The sequence below is a fragment of the Megalops cyprinoides genome, chromosome 3, assembly GCF_013368585.1.
Source record: "Megalops cyprinoides isolate fMegCyp1 chromosome 3, fMegCyp1.pri, whole genome shotgun sequence".
Taxonomy (NCBI): domain Eukaryota; kingdom Metazoa; phylum Chordata; class Actinopteri; order Elopiformes; family Megalopidae; genus Megalops; species Megalops cyprinoides.
Window position 1 is genome coordinate 39,871,211 of NC_050585.1, and position 13,002 is coordinate 39,884,212.

Sequence of the window (13,002 nt, forward strand, 5' to 3'; positions counted from 1 at the left end):
AGACCCCAAAGGGTCAACCCCTCCACATCCCAACAGTCAATGTACTCCAAGCACTACAGTGGTACAGCATTGATTTCCACATTTGCTCTCTTTCATGTTCTCCACCAAAATAAATTGGATTCAAACTATGTGCTGAAATGTGGTGCCAAATTCATGAAATTATATGACAAAGTATGTTGTGGGTACCATGCAGATTAAAACTAAAGGTGCCCCAGCACTGGATTTAAACATTTCTAAATATCGATAATCTATGATTTGTAGCTGCATGTCCCGTTTTTTTATAGTATTCCGTTTTATTTGTAACTTCAATTGTGCATACATAGCTATGTCTTTTCACCTAAATTTAATATTGTGTGACCCAGATGCATGCATTTGACTATAAAATCGAGAAGAACCCGTTCTGTGGATAAACATACCAAAATCAGCAAACCCCATGATTTACATTTAAAGCTACTATGTTATGCTTGGTATTGCATTCTGGGATATAAAACTATCGTGTAGTGCTTGGTATTGCATTCTGGGATACAAGCAGGTCTTCCTGGTCGCGGTGCAGTCTGGGAGGACTTAATTGAAGATGGCGACGTCTCTGGGAGCTAACACGTACAACAGGCAGAATTGGGAAGACGCGGTACGTTTGAAATTAAACATTTGTCTTGAATAGAGGACACGGTATATCTGTGATGTTATTACTGAAGTATGTGCTTACATGAAACATCAAACATAATCCGCACCTTAACTATTTTGCTACGCGTCTGGTTGTGTCGGTTTGGAGATAGCTAGGTAGCTAACCTAGCTAACATGCACCGAAAGCGGCACCTCGTTAAACGTTAGGTGGTTAGGGAGCAAGTTGAGCCTCGAAAGCCGGTGGACAATATTCGTTAGATATTTAAAAGAATAAAACACACTGTCGCTCTGCTTCTGTGATCGTATGAAATATCCGCGATTGACTGCTTGGCCGATATTAGCAAAGCTAGCTGCTGTAGCCTGTTAGCCCCTAGCTAAAGAATGGAGCTAAATAGCGTTAGCCTTTTTGCTTGTGCCACTACTATGCTAATGTCCGTATTAGCGTGAATTTAAACCACGTTGCTCTGTCAGCCTAACCTTAGATAATTATGTAGTTGATGGGATATCTTTTATTTTTTTTGCTAGCTCCTTATCTATCATTCAGTGTGGATCCTTTCCAGGATACTTAGCTTGCTAGTATTCAGGATGTGACGTTAGCTAGCTGAAGTGGCCAAAACGTCCCTAATAAATACTTAAATAAAATAGTTATGTGGTACACTTGGAACTACTAACTTGTTCGTGATAAGCAGCTGATTTGCTAGGTAGCCCGCCCGTCAGCTAAATAAAGGCCAGAGCAGAAAGAAATCGCGAACATGGTTTGCCTCACACTGGGATGAAAAAAGAATAAATTACTCGATGCCAGCGACACTGAATAGGATTGTCAAAATAGTTACGACAGGTGGTCCTCCGATGCAGGATGCCAGGGGTACATATATTCGGGGTCAAGGTGACCGGATCAGAGACCTTTGGCCGGCTGCAGCGTTTCCTTCACGTCGGCTAACCTCGTGCTCTTTGTTTTGTGCGCAGTAGACTGTGCTGCGAAGGAGATATTGCATATAAACACATTCTGCAACGGTCAGTGTAGCGTTGGTCAGAAGTTTATCATGTCATTACGATATATAGAAAACAAAGTAGAGGTGCTTTGTTTGAGTTCACCTTGAATGATTGCAATGTTGCAAAACAGTTTCAGCATTAGTACTAGGGAACGTTAATTTTACAAGGATGGCTCTCAGAATGTAACATAAGCTTAACGTAAGCAAACTGCCTCGATGCAGATCCTGCAAGATAGTATGCACAAGAACCAGATTCATCTTAAGTGTTGCACAAAATCCAGCTTGCAATGATTTACTCTTGGACTTGTGTGGGGATTTGCCCCCTTAGACTGGGGACATCTGCAACACATAATATACCAATATATGTGCAGACACAAGCAAACAAGGCCAAACCTGACATTCAGGTGGTAGTGAGTAGTGATAAGGGAGTGAGGCTTTAAGAACTTCACAATGGCTGGGGCTGCCATGGGCTGTCAATCACTGACTTGTTTGAATCAATCAAAAGACTTTTTTCCATTCAGCATGACATTATGATTGGTTTAAGTTGGCATGTCGTTGATAAAACACAACAGCTCCAGCCTTTTTTGTGGTCTCAGTAAACATCACTGTCTCCACCTCCTACTGCTGCGGAGCCCCCAGTGCTTGCTTATTAGCACAAAATTAATATATCTCCGTGATGTTCAGTGTGACAAGGGTACCTCAGACCGTACCTCATTTCCCCTGCCCTAGTGTGGTTTCTTGTTCCCCTTCTGTGTAATTTTTATATATTGTAGCTTTTTTGTAGTTTTTGAGGTTTTGTAGTTTTTCATTCTCATAATGGAGATGGGGCATTTTACTCATGTAGTGAGTAATTTACCTTTTTTGTGATCCCAACACTGTTTGACCCTGACACATATTTTAATATGCCTGGTTGTGTCCTTGTTTTGTACATTTCTTGCTCTTTTGTTAAACACACCTCGGATGTAGCTCTAGATAAGAGGATCTGCTAAATATAGCTGTAAGTGGCTATTTGATGATTCCATCTTGGGTTCTGCAGAGTACTGGAATATGATATTATTGAATTGTTGATCCCTGTGGGTTTGTGGTGGTTTTAACTGTAGGAGGTCTGGTGCACAGTGTTTTAACAGTGGAATCTGTTCTCTTCCTCTCGCTAGGACTTTCCCATCCTCTGCCAGACCTGTCTGGGGGAGAATCCCTACATTCGCATGGTAAGAGAGTGAACGTTACTGTGTAGCCCTTACACCCTGGTCAGGGTGACAACACTTACCCCGGCAATAAGAATACTTATATTGCTAAAGTTCAAATTGTGATGGTGCCATCACTCCAAAAAACTAAATCACAGCAACTGATAACACAGATCTGTAAATCCTAGAATGTCAACTGAATACAACTGGTCACACAAAAATACTAGCTCTGTTTTAACAAATGATATACAGGTGCTGTAAAAATTATGGGTTATAGTTATCATTATCAGTATGACTGTGGCTGTGTAAATTCATTTTTAAAACTAGCAATTATTATTGTTACTTTGTCTATATGACTGCTGTGCACTATCCCTGTAATATTTAATAATGTTAAATAATTGTCAGAATTTTAGTTTGTCATAAAATACTATCACTTTGGAGATGGCTAAACTGGACAAAGTGTCATGTAACAAATGGTAATAGTTGTGTTATTTTGTAACATTACAAAGTAGCTTCCCACAATGCACTGTCTTTCTTTCCCTGTCTGTTTCATTGACCTCCGAACTGATACGCATTTAATTTTCTCTGTGTCTGGTGTATTTTAGATGAACCTGTCAAAACTCATTATGGTGCTCTTGTTTGTTTCTCTCTCTGTAGACCAAAGAAAAATATGGCAAGGAGTGCAAGGTAAGGAAAGGCTGTCTGAAAGCTCATTTAGATTTTGTGATGGTTCCTTTGGCTAAAACCTGTACTGGCCCTTTGTAATGGTACACAGTGCAAACAACTGAAAAGCAAACTTCTATTTGTTGTTCTGTTTAGTTTGGACTTTGGCGTTCTGTTGCTTTTTTGACCTTTGTCTTGGTCTGTTCCCTTTTCGTATGGCCTCTGCCTTCTTGTCTGGCCCCTGTGTTGGTCTGTGTGTGTTTGGCCCCTGTGTTGGTCTGTGTGTGTTTGGCCCCTGTGTTGGTCTGCTTGTGTTTGGTCCCTTGTGGTAATCTGGTGACTTTATGTTTGGCGCCAGTCTTGGTCTCTTGCCTTTGTGTCTGGCCCCTGTGTTCTGTGCAGCCAGTCTGTGCTGTGTCAGAGTCATTCATTGCAAATGTCATCGTGCAGCTTTATTTCTGTGACTGCTGTTTGGATATATGTGCCCCTGTTTGAACTCTTTTAAGTCTCAAAGTTTAAACTTGTTAGGTCTGAATGAGATGACCATGGTTTTCTTCTTGCTAGTACAGCAGAATTTTTCACCAGAATAATTCATTATTGCTTATAATTTGATGTGCAGAAAAGCATAAAGGACATATAAAGAAATTAATATTGCATGCATGGTGAAAACCCTTACAGCAGTTCTTTAAATATTTCATGAGAATGTTCCATGGGTCTCCTTGTTGCACTGTTGAATCACTGAAAGTTAAAGAGGGTGCAGGTAGCACAATCTCGTCTCCTGTTTGTGAGGTTTGTGTATTAGGCTTAGATGCTGTCTGGGGGGGGGCTGAAATTATTCGAAGGAATTTTTAAGTTAAATTTTGTTTTTCATGTTGTTTTCGACCATTATCCTTACCATTACCATTATCCATTATCCATTACCATTGTCCTTATCCATACCATTGTGAAAGAAAGCTGGCAACACTTACTGTACTTATAGTTATAAGCCTATTCATTTCACCAAATAACATGTTTCAGATTTAATGAAAATATATGTGGATTACCTTAACTTGGGTTCATAGGAAGATTAAACGTGTTGAAATACATATATAATATTTTGAAAATGCAACCAAAGGACATAAAGGACACAGACAGAGAATTTCTTGATTTATTTCAACTGCAAATATCGCAGCTCTTTGGAACACTTCACTTTCCTAGCTTTGTTGGCCCTGTGGTACCTTTGGAGATGGTATTGGTGGAGAAACCTATTATGTTTGAATCAGAGCAGGGTGAAATATATGACATGACCGTTAAACTATATCACCAATATTCATTTGTGGAGTAAAACTGGACGGGTCCTAAGAGATTCTGGTTGGTGTTTGTGTGTGTATTTCAGTCACTAGCAAAACTAGCCTGTTACCTAGCATTAACTCTAAGACATTACGTGTGAACACAGCCTAACTTTGTTTAGGTACCAAGCCACGTTAGATACTAACGTTAGTTCAGTCGAGGTATCTTTATGTAACGTCAGCTAACTAGCTTCGCTGGCTAATGTAACTTAATTTAGTACATGGATATCTATGTAAGTTAGCTAGGTTAGCAATTTCTTTAGTTGTAAAATAGGCTACATTAGTTAAATCTTTTTATCTGCTATCGCTATTGTTAACATCCACAAGAATCCCTAACAGAAAAAGTTTATACTTCCTTTATTTGTTGAGGCTTACTTTATCGATGGCTTGCACCTTGCTTATCTGAGTCGATGGTTGTAACTACCATCCCGAGTTGACGGTACAGAGAAATATCCAATAAGCAGTTTGAGTAGCTTGGCGATGAGCATCTGTCACACACCAATCACACAAACATTCATCCAAACATTGATTGTTTATTGGCAGGTCATTCCTGTTGCCAGCTTACCTGTCCATTTGAGATCAAGCCACTTTTCCGTTTTTTTTTTGTCAGCGCATAGAACTCTCACTGTTGTTTTTACATTCATTCTGATATGTCGCCTAAATGCCTTTTTACGTTCATTCGGCTTAAGGCGCTCCACAAAAACACTTAGGCGCAGCGCCTAAGCCTTCCTATGGTAGGGAAAACCCTGTTATCTTATCTGATCTGATGAGATGCTTGTTGTTCTGCGTTGGCTTAGTAATGATAATAAGAAAGAAGGATGAGTATGCAGTCTGCAGAAGAGGGGGAGTTTCATGCAGGCTGGGGCGCAGTGGGGTAGACACAGGGCAGGCCTGTGCGATGTCACGTTCCCTAACGATGCTGCGCTCCCCTGCAGATCTGCGCGCGCCCCTTCACCGTGTTCCGCTGGTGCCCGGGGGTCCGCATGCGCTTTAAGAAGACGGAGGTGTGCCAGACCTGCAGCAAGATGAAGAACGTCTGCCAGACGTGCCTGCTGGACCTGGAGTACGGTGCGTCATGCTGGGGCGACGTCCCCGAGCAGAGCGTTAAACCGGCCTGCGTCGCCGAGGGGCTCTGCCACGCCGCTGCTCTGCTGTCCTTCTTACATCGCACAACATAACTGACATTTAGCGGATGCTAGGCTACAGTTTCTACATGTTAGGCGTTTATTCTGCTGGGTACTTACTGAGCCAATTCTGGGTTAAGTGCCCTGCCCAAGGGTACAGCAGTAGTGCCCCTACACCACTGTGCTACACAGGGCTCGACAGTGCGAGCGTTTCACTCGCATGTGCAACTAAAAATAGATCAGTGGCGGCGGGTGAGCTGGAAACAGGGGAAATCCAAACACTACCTTTAAATCTATCATTACTTTCAGCCTGTTCCCCTTTATCCTCCTTGATTAACAATAAAACAAATAATTCACAGAATCGTCGACACCAATCGCGTAATTAGAATAAATGATTATGCTCGTGAAACGCCGCAGATTGTCTGTAGTTTGTGTGCTTGCGGAAGCCCAGAAATGTCTCTGACTTCCCAGGACTAGTTTTACCAGTGACAGGCTGTCAAACGCGGACCATTCTGCATGCCCGCATTCTCATTCCTTTCTGTCAGCCTTTGTGTGGGTGATACATCCCGCGAGTGTCTGTGCTAATCCTTTCTCTGTTGTCGACAACAGGTCTGCCAATCCAGGTCCGTGACACTGGACTGTCAATCAAGGATGACATGCCCAAATCAGACGTGAACAAGGAGTACTACACCCAGAATATGGAGAGAGAGGTAGTGTTTCCCCCCTGCCTTGAGGAGGGGGGGGTCTCTGGGACGCGGAGGTGTGGATGTGTCCACAGCAGGTGGATCAGTGCTTGATCACCCCACCTAGCAGCGCTTTGTTAACGGATATCCAAATGGTTATTCTGTGCCAGCTCTGGTGTGGGTGTCACCTGTTTGTTTTTCCTGCTGTCCTTGCCCCCCCCCCCCTGTTTTTCGGAAAGCTCAGATGAGAGTTTACACAGCGCCTGTCAGTAAAGCGACAGCTGCTGGGGGTCTGCTAAAAATAGCCGTGCCGTCTGTCCAGGCCTGCACCCTGCGTGCCCAGACGATCTGCTTGGGGGGGGGGGGGGGGCAGAAGGGGTCGGCCAGGGGAGGAACAGTCACTGTCCAGCACAGTGGGAACTGCAGTGTTACCCAGCTGTGCAGTCTGGTGGTGGCTGCATTATTAGGAGTTAGATTAGTTTTATCACATTGTTATTTGTAATTGCTATCGGGGTGGTGGCCAACCAGTTGACTGGTATATCTTGAGGACATAAGTGATTCTCAGTTCCCATCTTTTAATGGAAAACCTCCTGATGGGACCCACGGTAGCCACATTGAGGAGTGACGGGGAGAAAGGATTTATTTCTCCTGTTTCCTGTCAAATGAGCAGTTCATTTCTGTGATAAAAATGGCTTGTGAAGTGAAAAGTGAAAAAATAAGAAGTGGAAAAAACAAAATGTGTCTAATTGACTTTAAAGGCTCTGAGTCATTGGCAAAAAAATATCCTGCATACCCCATAGTTTATGTAAGGTTTTGGATTCTAGTTTAACATATTTGTGTGGCCTTGTAATTAGGGCAGCGGGACCGTCTCTGTCTATTGTCAGTGGAATGGCAATTTTACATTTTTTACATTTACATTTATTTATTTAGCAGACGCTTTTATCCAAAGCGACTTACAAAAGTGCATACAGTAGGTACAGCGACAGTACGGGGACAGGATGTGTACAGTTCCACAATGAGACAGTTCTCAGCTGAGAGCAAGGTCTGTTTGAGGACGCAGTACTATCAGATTTTTACAATTACAGCCTAAAGGGCAACTAGTACGATATACTTTCGAACGGCAAACTTCAACAACTTCAAACGGCACAATGAGCGTCAGGGTTAAGGCGGCAACGAGACAAAATTTGTTCGTTCAATGTTCAGAGGTCCGGGCTCCTTGGCTAACAACATTAACCAGTATGGTGGCAGTGTCGTTATGTGCAAGTGCTCGTCAGTCTTGTTACCATGTCTGCATGTGGGGAACATTTCCATGGCAGCTGTAGCCCTGTGTCTCACCCTCCTGACGTTTCGCTGCAGATCCAGAACTCGGACGGGACGCGGCCCGTGGGGATGCTGGGAAAGGCGCCCAGCTCCAGCGACATGCTGCTGAAACTGGCCCGCACCACGCCCTACTACAAGAGGAACCGCCCCCACATCTGCTCCTTCTGGGTGAAGGGCGAGTGCAAGAGAGGCGAGGAGTGTCCTTACAGGTGAGCTGGGGCGGAGCCAGTGATCAGGTTACTGCTTTTCAGACCGTCCTCTGCAGTCCTGCACAGCCACTGGTTAAAAGTTGGATTGAGGTCAAATATCCTGCCATCCTTGAACAGTCATGGAAAGTTGCCCAGATGCTTTGGAAAAAAAGTTCTTTCTTCTTTATTCACAGCAAATTAAATATGTCCATCTCTTTCCCCATCTCAGTAGCTATATGTCATTTACTATTAAGTCTATTACTGACTTGTTGGCTAAGCCTGGTACCATCAGGCAGTGGTCGCTTCTGCTTTCTGTCAAGAACATCTTCAAGTGCGTGCTTGCTGACACGCAATATTTTGACAGTAGTGTGTCTCGGAAAGTTTTTCTGCCTGCAGCTGGGTCTTCAAAGCTGTTCAGTTTCCAGGGAGTCTGGCTGTTGACTGCAGCAGTAAAAATGATCTTGTAAAATCATGCACATGTCCTTAAAATGTCATTGAAAGAGTCAGGGGAAATTTAAATCAAGCGTGATTGGGAGCCCTCTGTTCTGAGCCCTTAATGCAACCGTGATTTAGGATTCCTTTAACAAGGGAACAGACACTCACTTTGGAAGGTCAAAATCAAATGGCTGTTTTCTTGGTCTGAGCCCTTCTTGTGGTGCTGACTGGTGTAACTTTAATGAAATGGGTTGCATTAAATCAATTTTGTCATTTTTTTTTAATTCAGAAAGGCTCCAAAGCTACTGGTCCACTTTTTCTTGTGTGTCTCACAGAAGGAAAAAGCAGATGTTTTGTGGCTGTCATTTGGGCCTTTGCCAGGTTTCCTGCATCGCCTGGTTGTGTGGGTGTGGCTTATTCCCTGATTAATGCATGATTGTGAGGGTCGGGGACCTTCAGGGCCAGTGCCTGTACTTTTGGAACAGACCACACCATTATCCATTATGTATTACGTTAATGAGCTGTGTAGGGTCAAAGTACCATGTTTCCCAGAATGCTCATAGGTAAACAGTTTTAGCACATCCTCGGATGCAGTTCATCATTTCATTAAAAATGCCAAACAGAGTAAGTGCCTGCCATAATGAAGAAATTCGGGTCAGAAGGAATAAGCAACATAACTGCTGCACAGAAATTGAATGTGACACCCCAGGATTGATGGTCTCGGGGCTTCTAAGAATCTGGCTCGTTAGCTTTCTGTTTGAGCTCGGTTATGGTGATAAGGTGCTTTAAGCACCAAACCACTGAATGTTTTGGTGAATTAGACCGGGCGATGGAGGCAAAATTAGTCCTGGGAGATGGTAATGACTTACATTTGCATCGTCAGTGAGATGGAAAAGCTGTTTAGATGTTATTGTTAAATTTGTATTTCCTCATTGTTGCTTTGCAAAGTGGGAAACCAAACGATGGTAGCATTGATCAGAGGAAAATGGGAATCTTTATTGTTCCCAGAAGAGAGAACATTGTTTTATTGCTTTACAACACAAGAATACAAAATGTTAACTATGCTTTCAGATGAGCACAGAACTCTGGTTGTAAGAAGCTGTTTGTTCTAACAGAATAACAGACTTTGATTACAAAAATTGCTGCTGCTGTTGCATGGTGCGTATGAGATTCTCTAACTTCAGGAGGTATCTACACCCTTTGTGGATCCCAAAAGGGACTGATTTTTGCGGTCTGTGTTCTGTCTGTCTTTCTATCACAAAAACAGTTTCTGGTCTCTTTGCTGGACCATTTGCATTTGGATTTTGATTAAACTCAATGTAGATATCACTTTATCATAGGTTCAAAGGTCATTTTTTAAGGTCATAGAGACTCCTGAGAAATCTTACAGCCCCAAGTTTCTTATCAACCCTTATTTGATAATTAGTTTTCAGTAAATATCCATGTCTGTCCGTCTTGAATTCTTACAACATCTTGGAATATTTACATGGATGTTACCTTGAACAGTGTACAAGTAAATGGATGACAGTTAAGCTCTTGCTCAAAGGCAAGTTTGATTAAATGTGCTCCAGTCTGTCACTGTGCAGTTTGCTTGTTTTTAAATGCTTCCTCTAGAGGGTGCTGTTGTACAAGAAGTCATATATTGCCTGGTCATTCTGGACAAAATATGGTGCAGATTGATGGAGAAAGAGCAAATATTTTTGTTTGTTCAAGAAGTGCAGTACCAATTCTTACAGAAGAAACATGCTTATTATTGGTCAGCTGGTGTTTCTGCGGTTTTAATTGGCCACTGTTGGACTGCTCAAGTGTAATTCTAGCACTCTCTTGCAGATAGTGAGCCTGGTGACTGGTCTGTTGATTCTGAAACAGTGCTTTGCAGAGACCTTCACCTCGGTGACGTCATCATTGTGTCCCTGATCTCCACAGGCATGAGAAACCCACCGACCCGGACGACCCCCTGGCAGACCAGAACATCAAAGACCGTTACTATGGCATAAACGACCCGGTTGCCGACAAGCTGCTGAAACGGGCCTCCACCATGCCTCGCCTGGACCCGCCCGAGGACAAGTCCATCACCACGCTGTATGTGGGAGGGCTGGGAGACACCATCACGGAGTCCGATCTCAGGTGAGCGGAGCGGGAGGCGCCGGGGTGGAGGTGGCACTCCCAGCAGTCAGCACTCTGAACCTCTCCATGTCTTGCTGCAGGCAGGAGAGTGCATTGAGGGCGAACCTCCAACAGGCAGCTCTCAGTACAAGAGCCCGCCTCTCTCACTGGCCTTTTCCTTTCCTGAAACGGATGGCTTTGTGTATTCATTGTGTGACTGATTGGTTATACTTAGGGACACATGGGCTTTGAACCAAAGGTTGTAGAAGACAAGCTTCTGGGTTAATGTTACATCCAGTCTAGTTTCCAAAGAAGATATTGAGTCCTGAAATAAGTGAGCAGGGGGTGCCGTGAGTGAGACAGGGTTGGTTCCCATGTTTGAATTGGTTTGGTTGCCATGTGTAAGATGCTAATCCATACCCTTCCCCCTCCACAGGAATCACTTCTACCAGTTTGGGGAGATCCGCACCACCACCATCGTGCAGAGGCAGCAGTGCGCCTTCATCCAGTTTGCCACAAGGCAGGCGGCAGAGCTGGCCGCAGAGAAGTCCTTCAACAAGCTGATCATCTGCGGGCGCAGGCTCACCGTCAAATGGGGAAGGTAAGGCACCTGGGCGGGACAGAGCGTGCGCTCCCCCATCTTCATCAGGCCGTGATATACCTGAACCTGCAGTAGAACAGCCTTCTGTCTGTCTGAGTCAGTCAGTGGCTCAGTGTGCTGTATCTTTGTAAAGTGCTCAGTCACTTTCCCCAGCTCAGTGTGTTGTAGCTCTTTGTAAAGTGCTGAGTCACTTAGTTTGGCTCCGTGTTCAGTAGTTCACAGTGTAATGCCAAGTCGGCCTTTTTGGCTCAGTGTGCTGTAGCTCTTTGTTGATTCCCTGTGATGCTGAAGTATTGTGGTCTGTCTGTGTGTGTGTTGCAGATCCCAGGCGGCTCGGGGGAAGGAGAGAGACAGGGAGGGGGGGAACGACATGGGCCTCACATTGGACCCTGTGCCTGGACTACCAGGTGGTGTGTGTGTGTGTGTGTGTGTGTGTGTGTGTGTGTGTGTGTGTGTGGGCTGGCTCATGTAATAGTTTCCTGTGCCCCATAGGTGGCACACGGCAGCTCTGCACTGACTCCTCTTCCCTCTGTCCCACAGCCCTGCCCCCGCCCCCTGTGTCAGAGGAGGAGGCCCCAGCCAACTACTTCAACCTGGGGCCCAACACGTCCCCTGCAGTGATGAACATTGCCCTGCCCCCTCCGCCCGGTGTCGCTCCCCCTCCCCCTCCAGGTAAGCGCACCACCTCCCCAAATCACACAGAAACCCTCTGCCTTCAGTCGCACAGAAGAACACCCTGTACCTCTCCTGAAATGGCTCCAAAATCTATCTGCTGCAGCTTGTTTTTACACTTGTTTTGTCACTGTGAGGGAATTGGCAAACAACCATAGGAAATTTAGTTGGAAGTGCATTGATTGTGTGATTTTTGTTCGGGCAGGTTTCGGACCACCTATGTTCCACTCCATGGGTCCCATGGGTACGGTCCCGCCCCCTCCCATGTCCATGAGGCCCCCAGGCCACATCCACTATCCTTCCCAGGATCCTCAGCGCATGGGCGCGCATGCCAGTCGCCATGGTGGCTCCTAGTCAGGCAGCTGATTGGGGAGCTGTATTTGAGTGCAGGGCTTTGTCAGTTAACTGCCGAAATTTCCATTTTTTTTAATATTACAATTTTAACTCTTTTGTAGGACAACTGAATGCAAAATTAAACCTATTATTGTAAGCAGAAGAGAATTTTCCCATTTGTTATGTTGATGTATACGTCTTTGAAAACCGCTGAATTGCATTTGTGTTTGTCATGGAAACCATAAAAAAGCGACTTCTCTTGAAGCGTGGCATGTCTGAGCCCACACTAGGAAAGATCCTGAGGAAATGGGTCTGTACAGACAGTGGCGAACTCACCCTTTTCTGTGTTTGACAGAAAGGACTTCCCCGTGTATTTTTGTATTGAGGTTGAAAACGAGTAGTACATTGCTAAGGACATTTGTTGAGAACATTTAATTTTTCTGGGGGGTGTTGGGTGGGTAAAGTGTGATTTAAGCTGTACTACAAGTGCAGGAATCAACAATTATTTATCCAAACAGTTCTGTGAATTCTGTCCTTTTGTGTGAACACAGCATCCATTTGCTGCAGGCTGCTTCAGGAGGCTCATGTGAACAACCCAAAGGACTGTGCATGTTGAGCCCCATATGGGAGTGCTCTCGTCTGATAATCTAATAAGCATTTTTCTTACACCTGACTATAGGAATGACACTGGAGTGGTCTGTCACTGCTACTGTGGGGATAGGCACCCCAGGGTATGCCTCCTTATGCAG

The 13,002-nt window shown here is 44.5% G+C and overlaps 1 protein-coding gene across 1 annotated transcript; it reads left to right on the forward strand.

Annotated features, from left to right (window-relative positions):
* Positions 1-556: 556 nt before the first annotated feature.
* LOC118774862 (pre-mRNA-splicing factor RBM22-like) lies at positions 557-12,748 on the forward strand. Its single transcript, XM_036524415.1, has 11 exons — positions 557-628; positions 2,771-2,824; positions 3,458-3,487; positions 5,727-5,859; positions 6,525-6,625; positions 7,955-8,127; positions 10,468-10,668; positions 11,084-11,248; positions 11,570-11,658; positions 11,789-11,920; positions 12,126-12,748. The coding sequence occupies exons 1-11, from the start codon at positions 575-577 to the stop codon at positions 12,272-12,274; spliced, it is 1,281 nt and encodes a 426-aa protein (XP_036380308.1). The 5' UTR covers positions 557-574; the 3' UTR covers positions 12,275-12,748.
* Positions 12,749-13,002: the final 254 nt, after the last annotated feature.

Bases quoted from the DNA above. Each gene is read 5' to 3' on its own strand.
- LOC118774862 (XM_036524415.1), top strand. From the start codon at position 575: ATGGCGACGTCTCTGGGAGCTAACACGTACAACAGGCAGAATTGGGAA. The intron at 11,249-11,569 runs GTAAGGCACCTG...TGTGTGTTGCAG, and splicing joins CTCACCGTCAAATGGGGAAG to ATCCCAGGCGGCTCGGGGGA. The intron at 11,659-11,788 runs GTGTGTGTGTGT...TCTGTCCCACAG, and splicing joins TGTGCCTGGACTACCAGGTG to CCCTGCCCCCGCCCCCTGTG.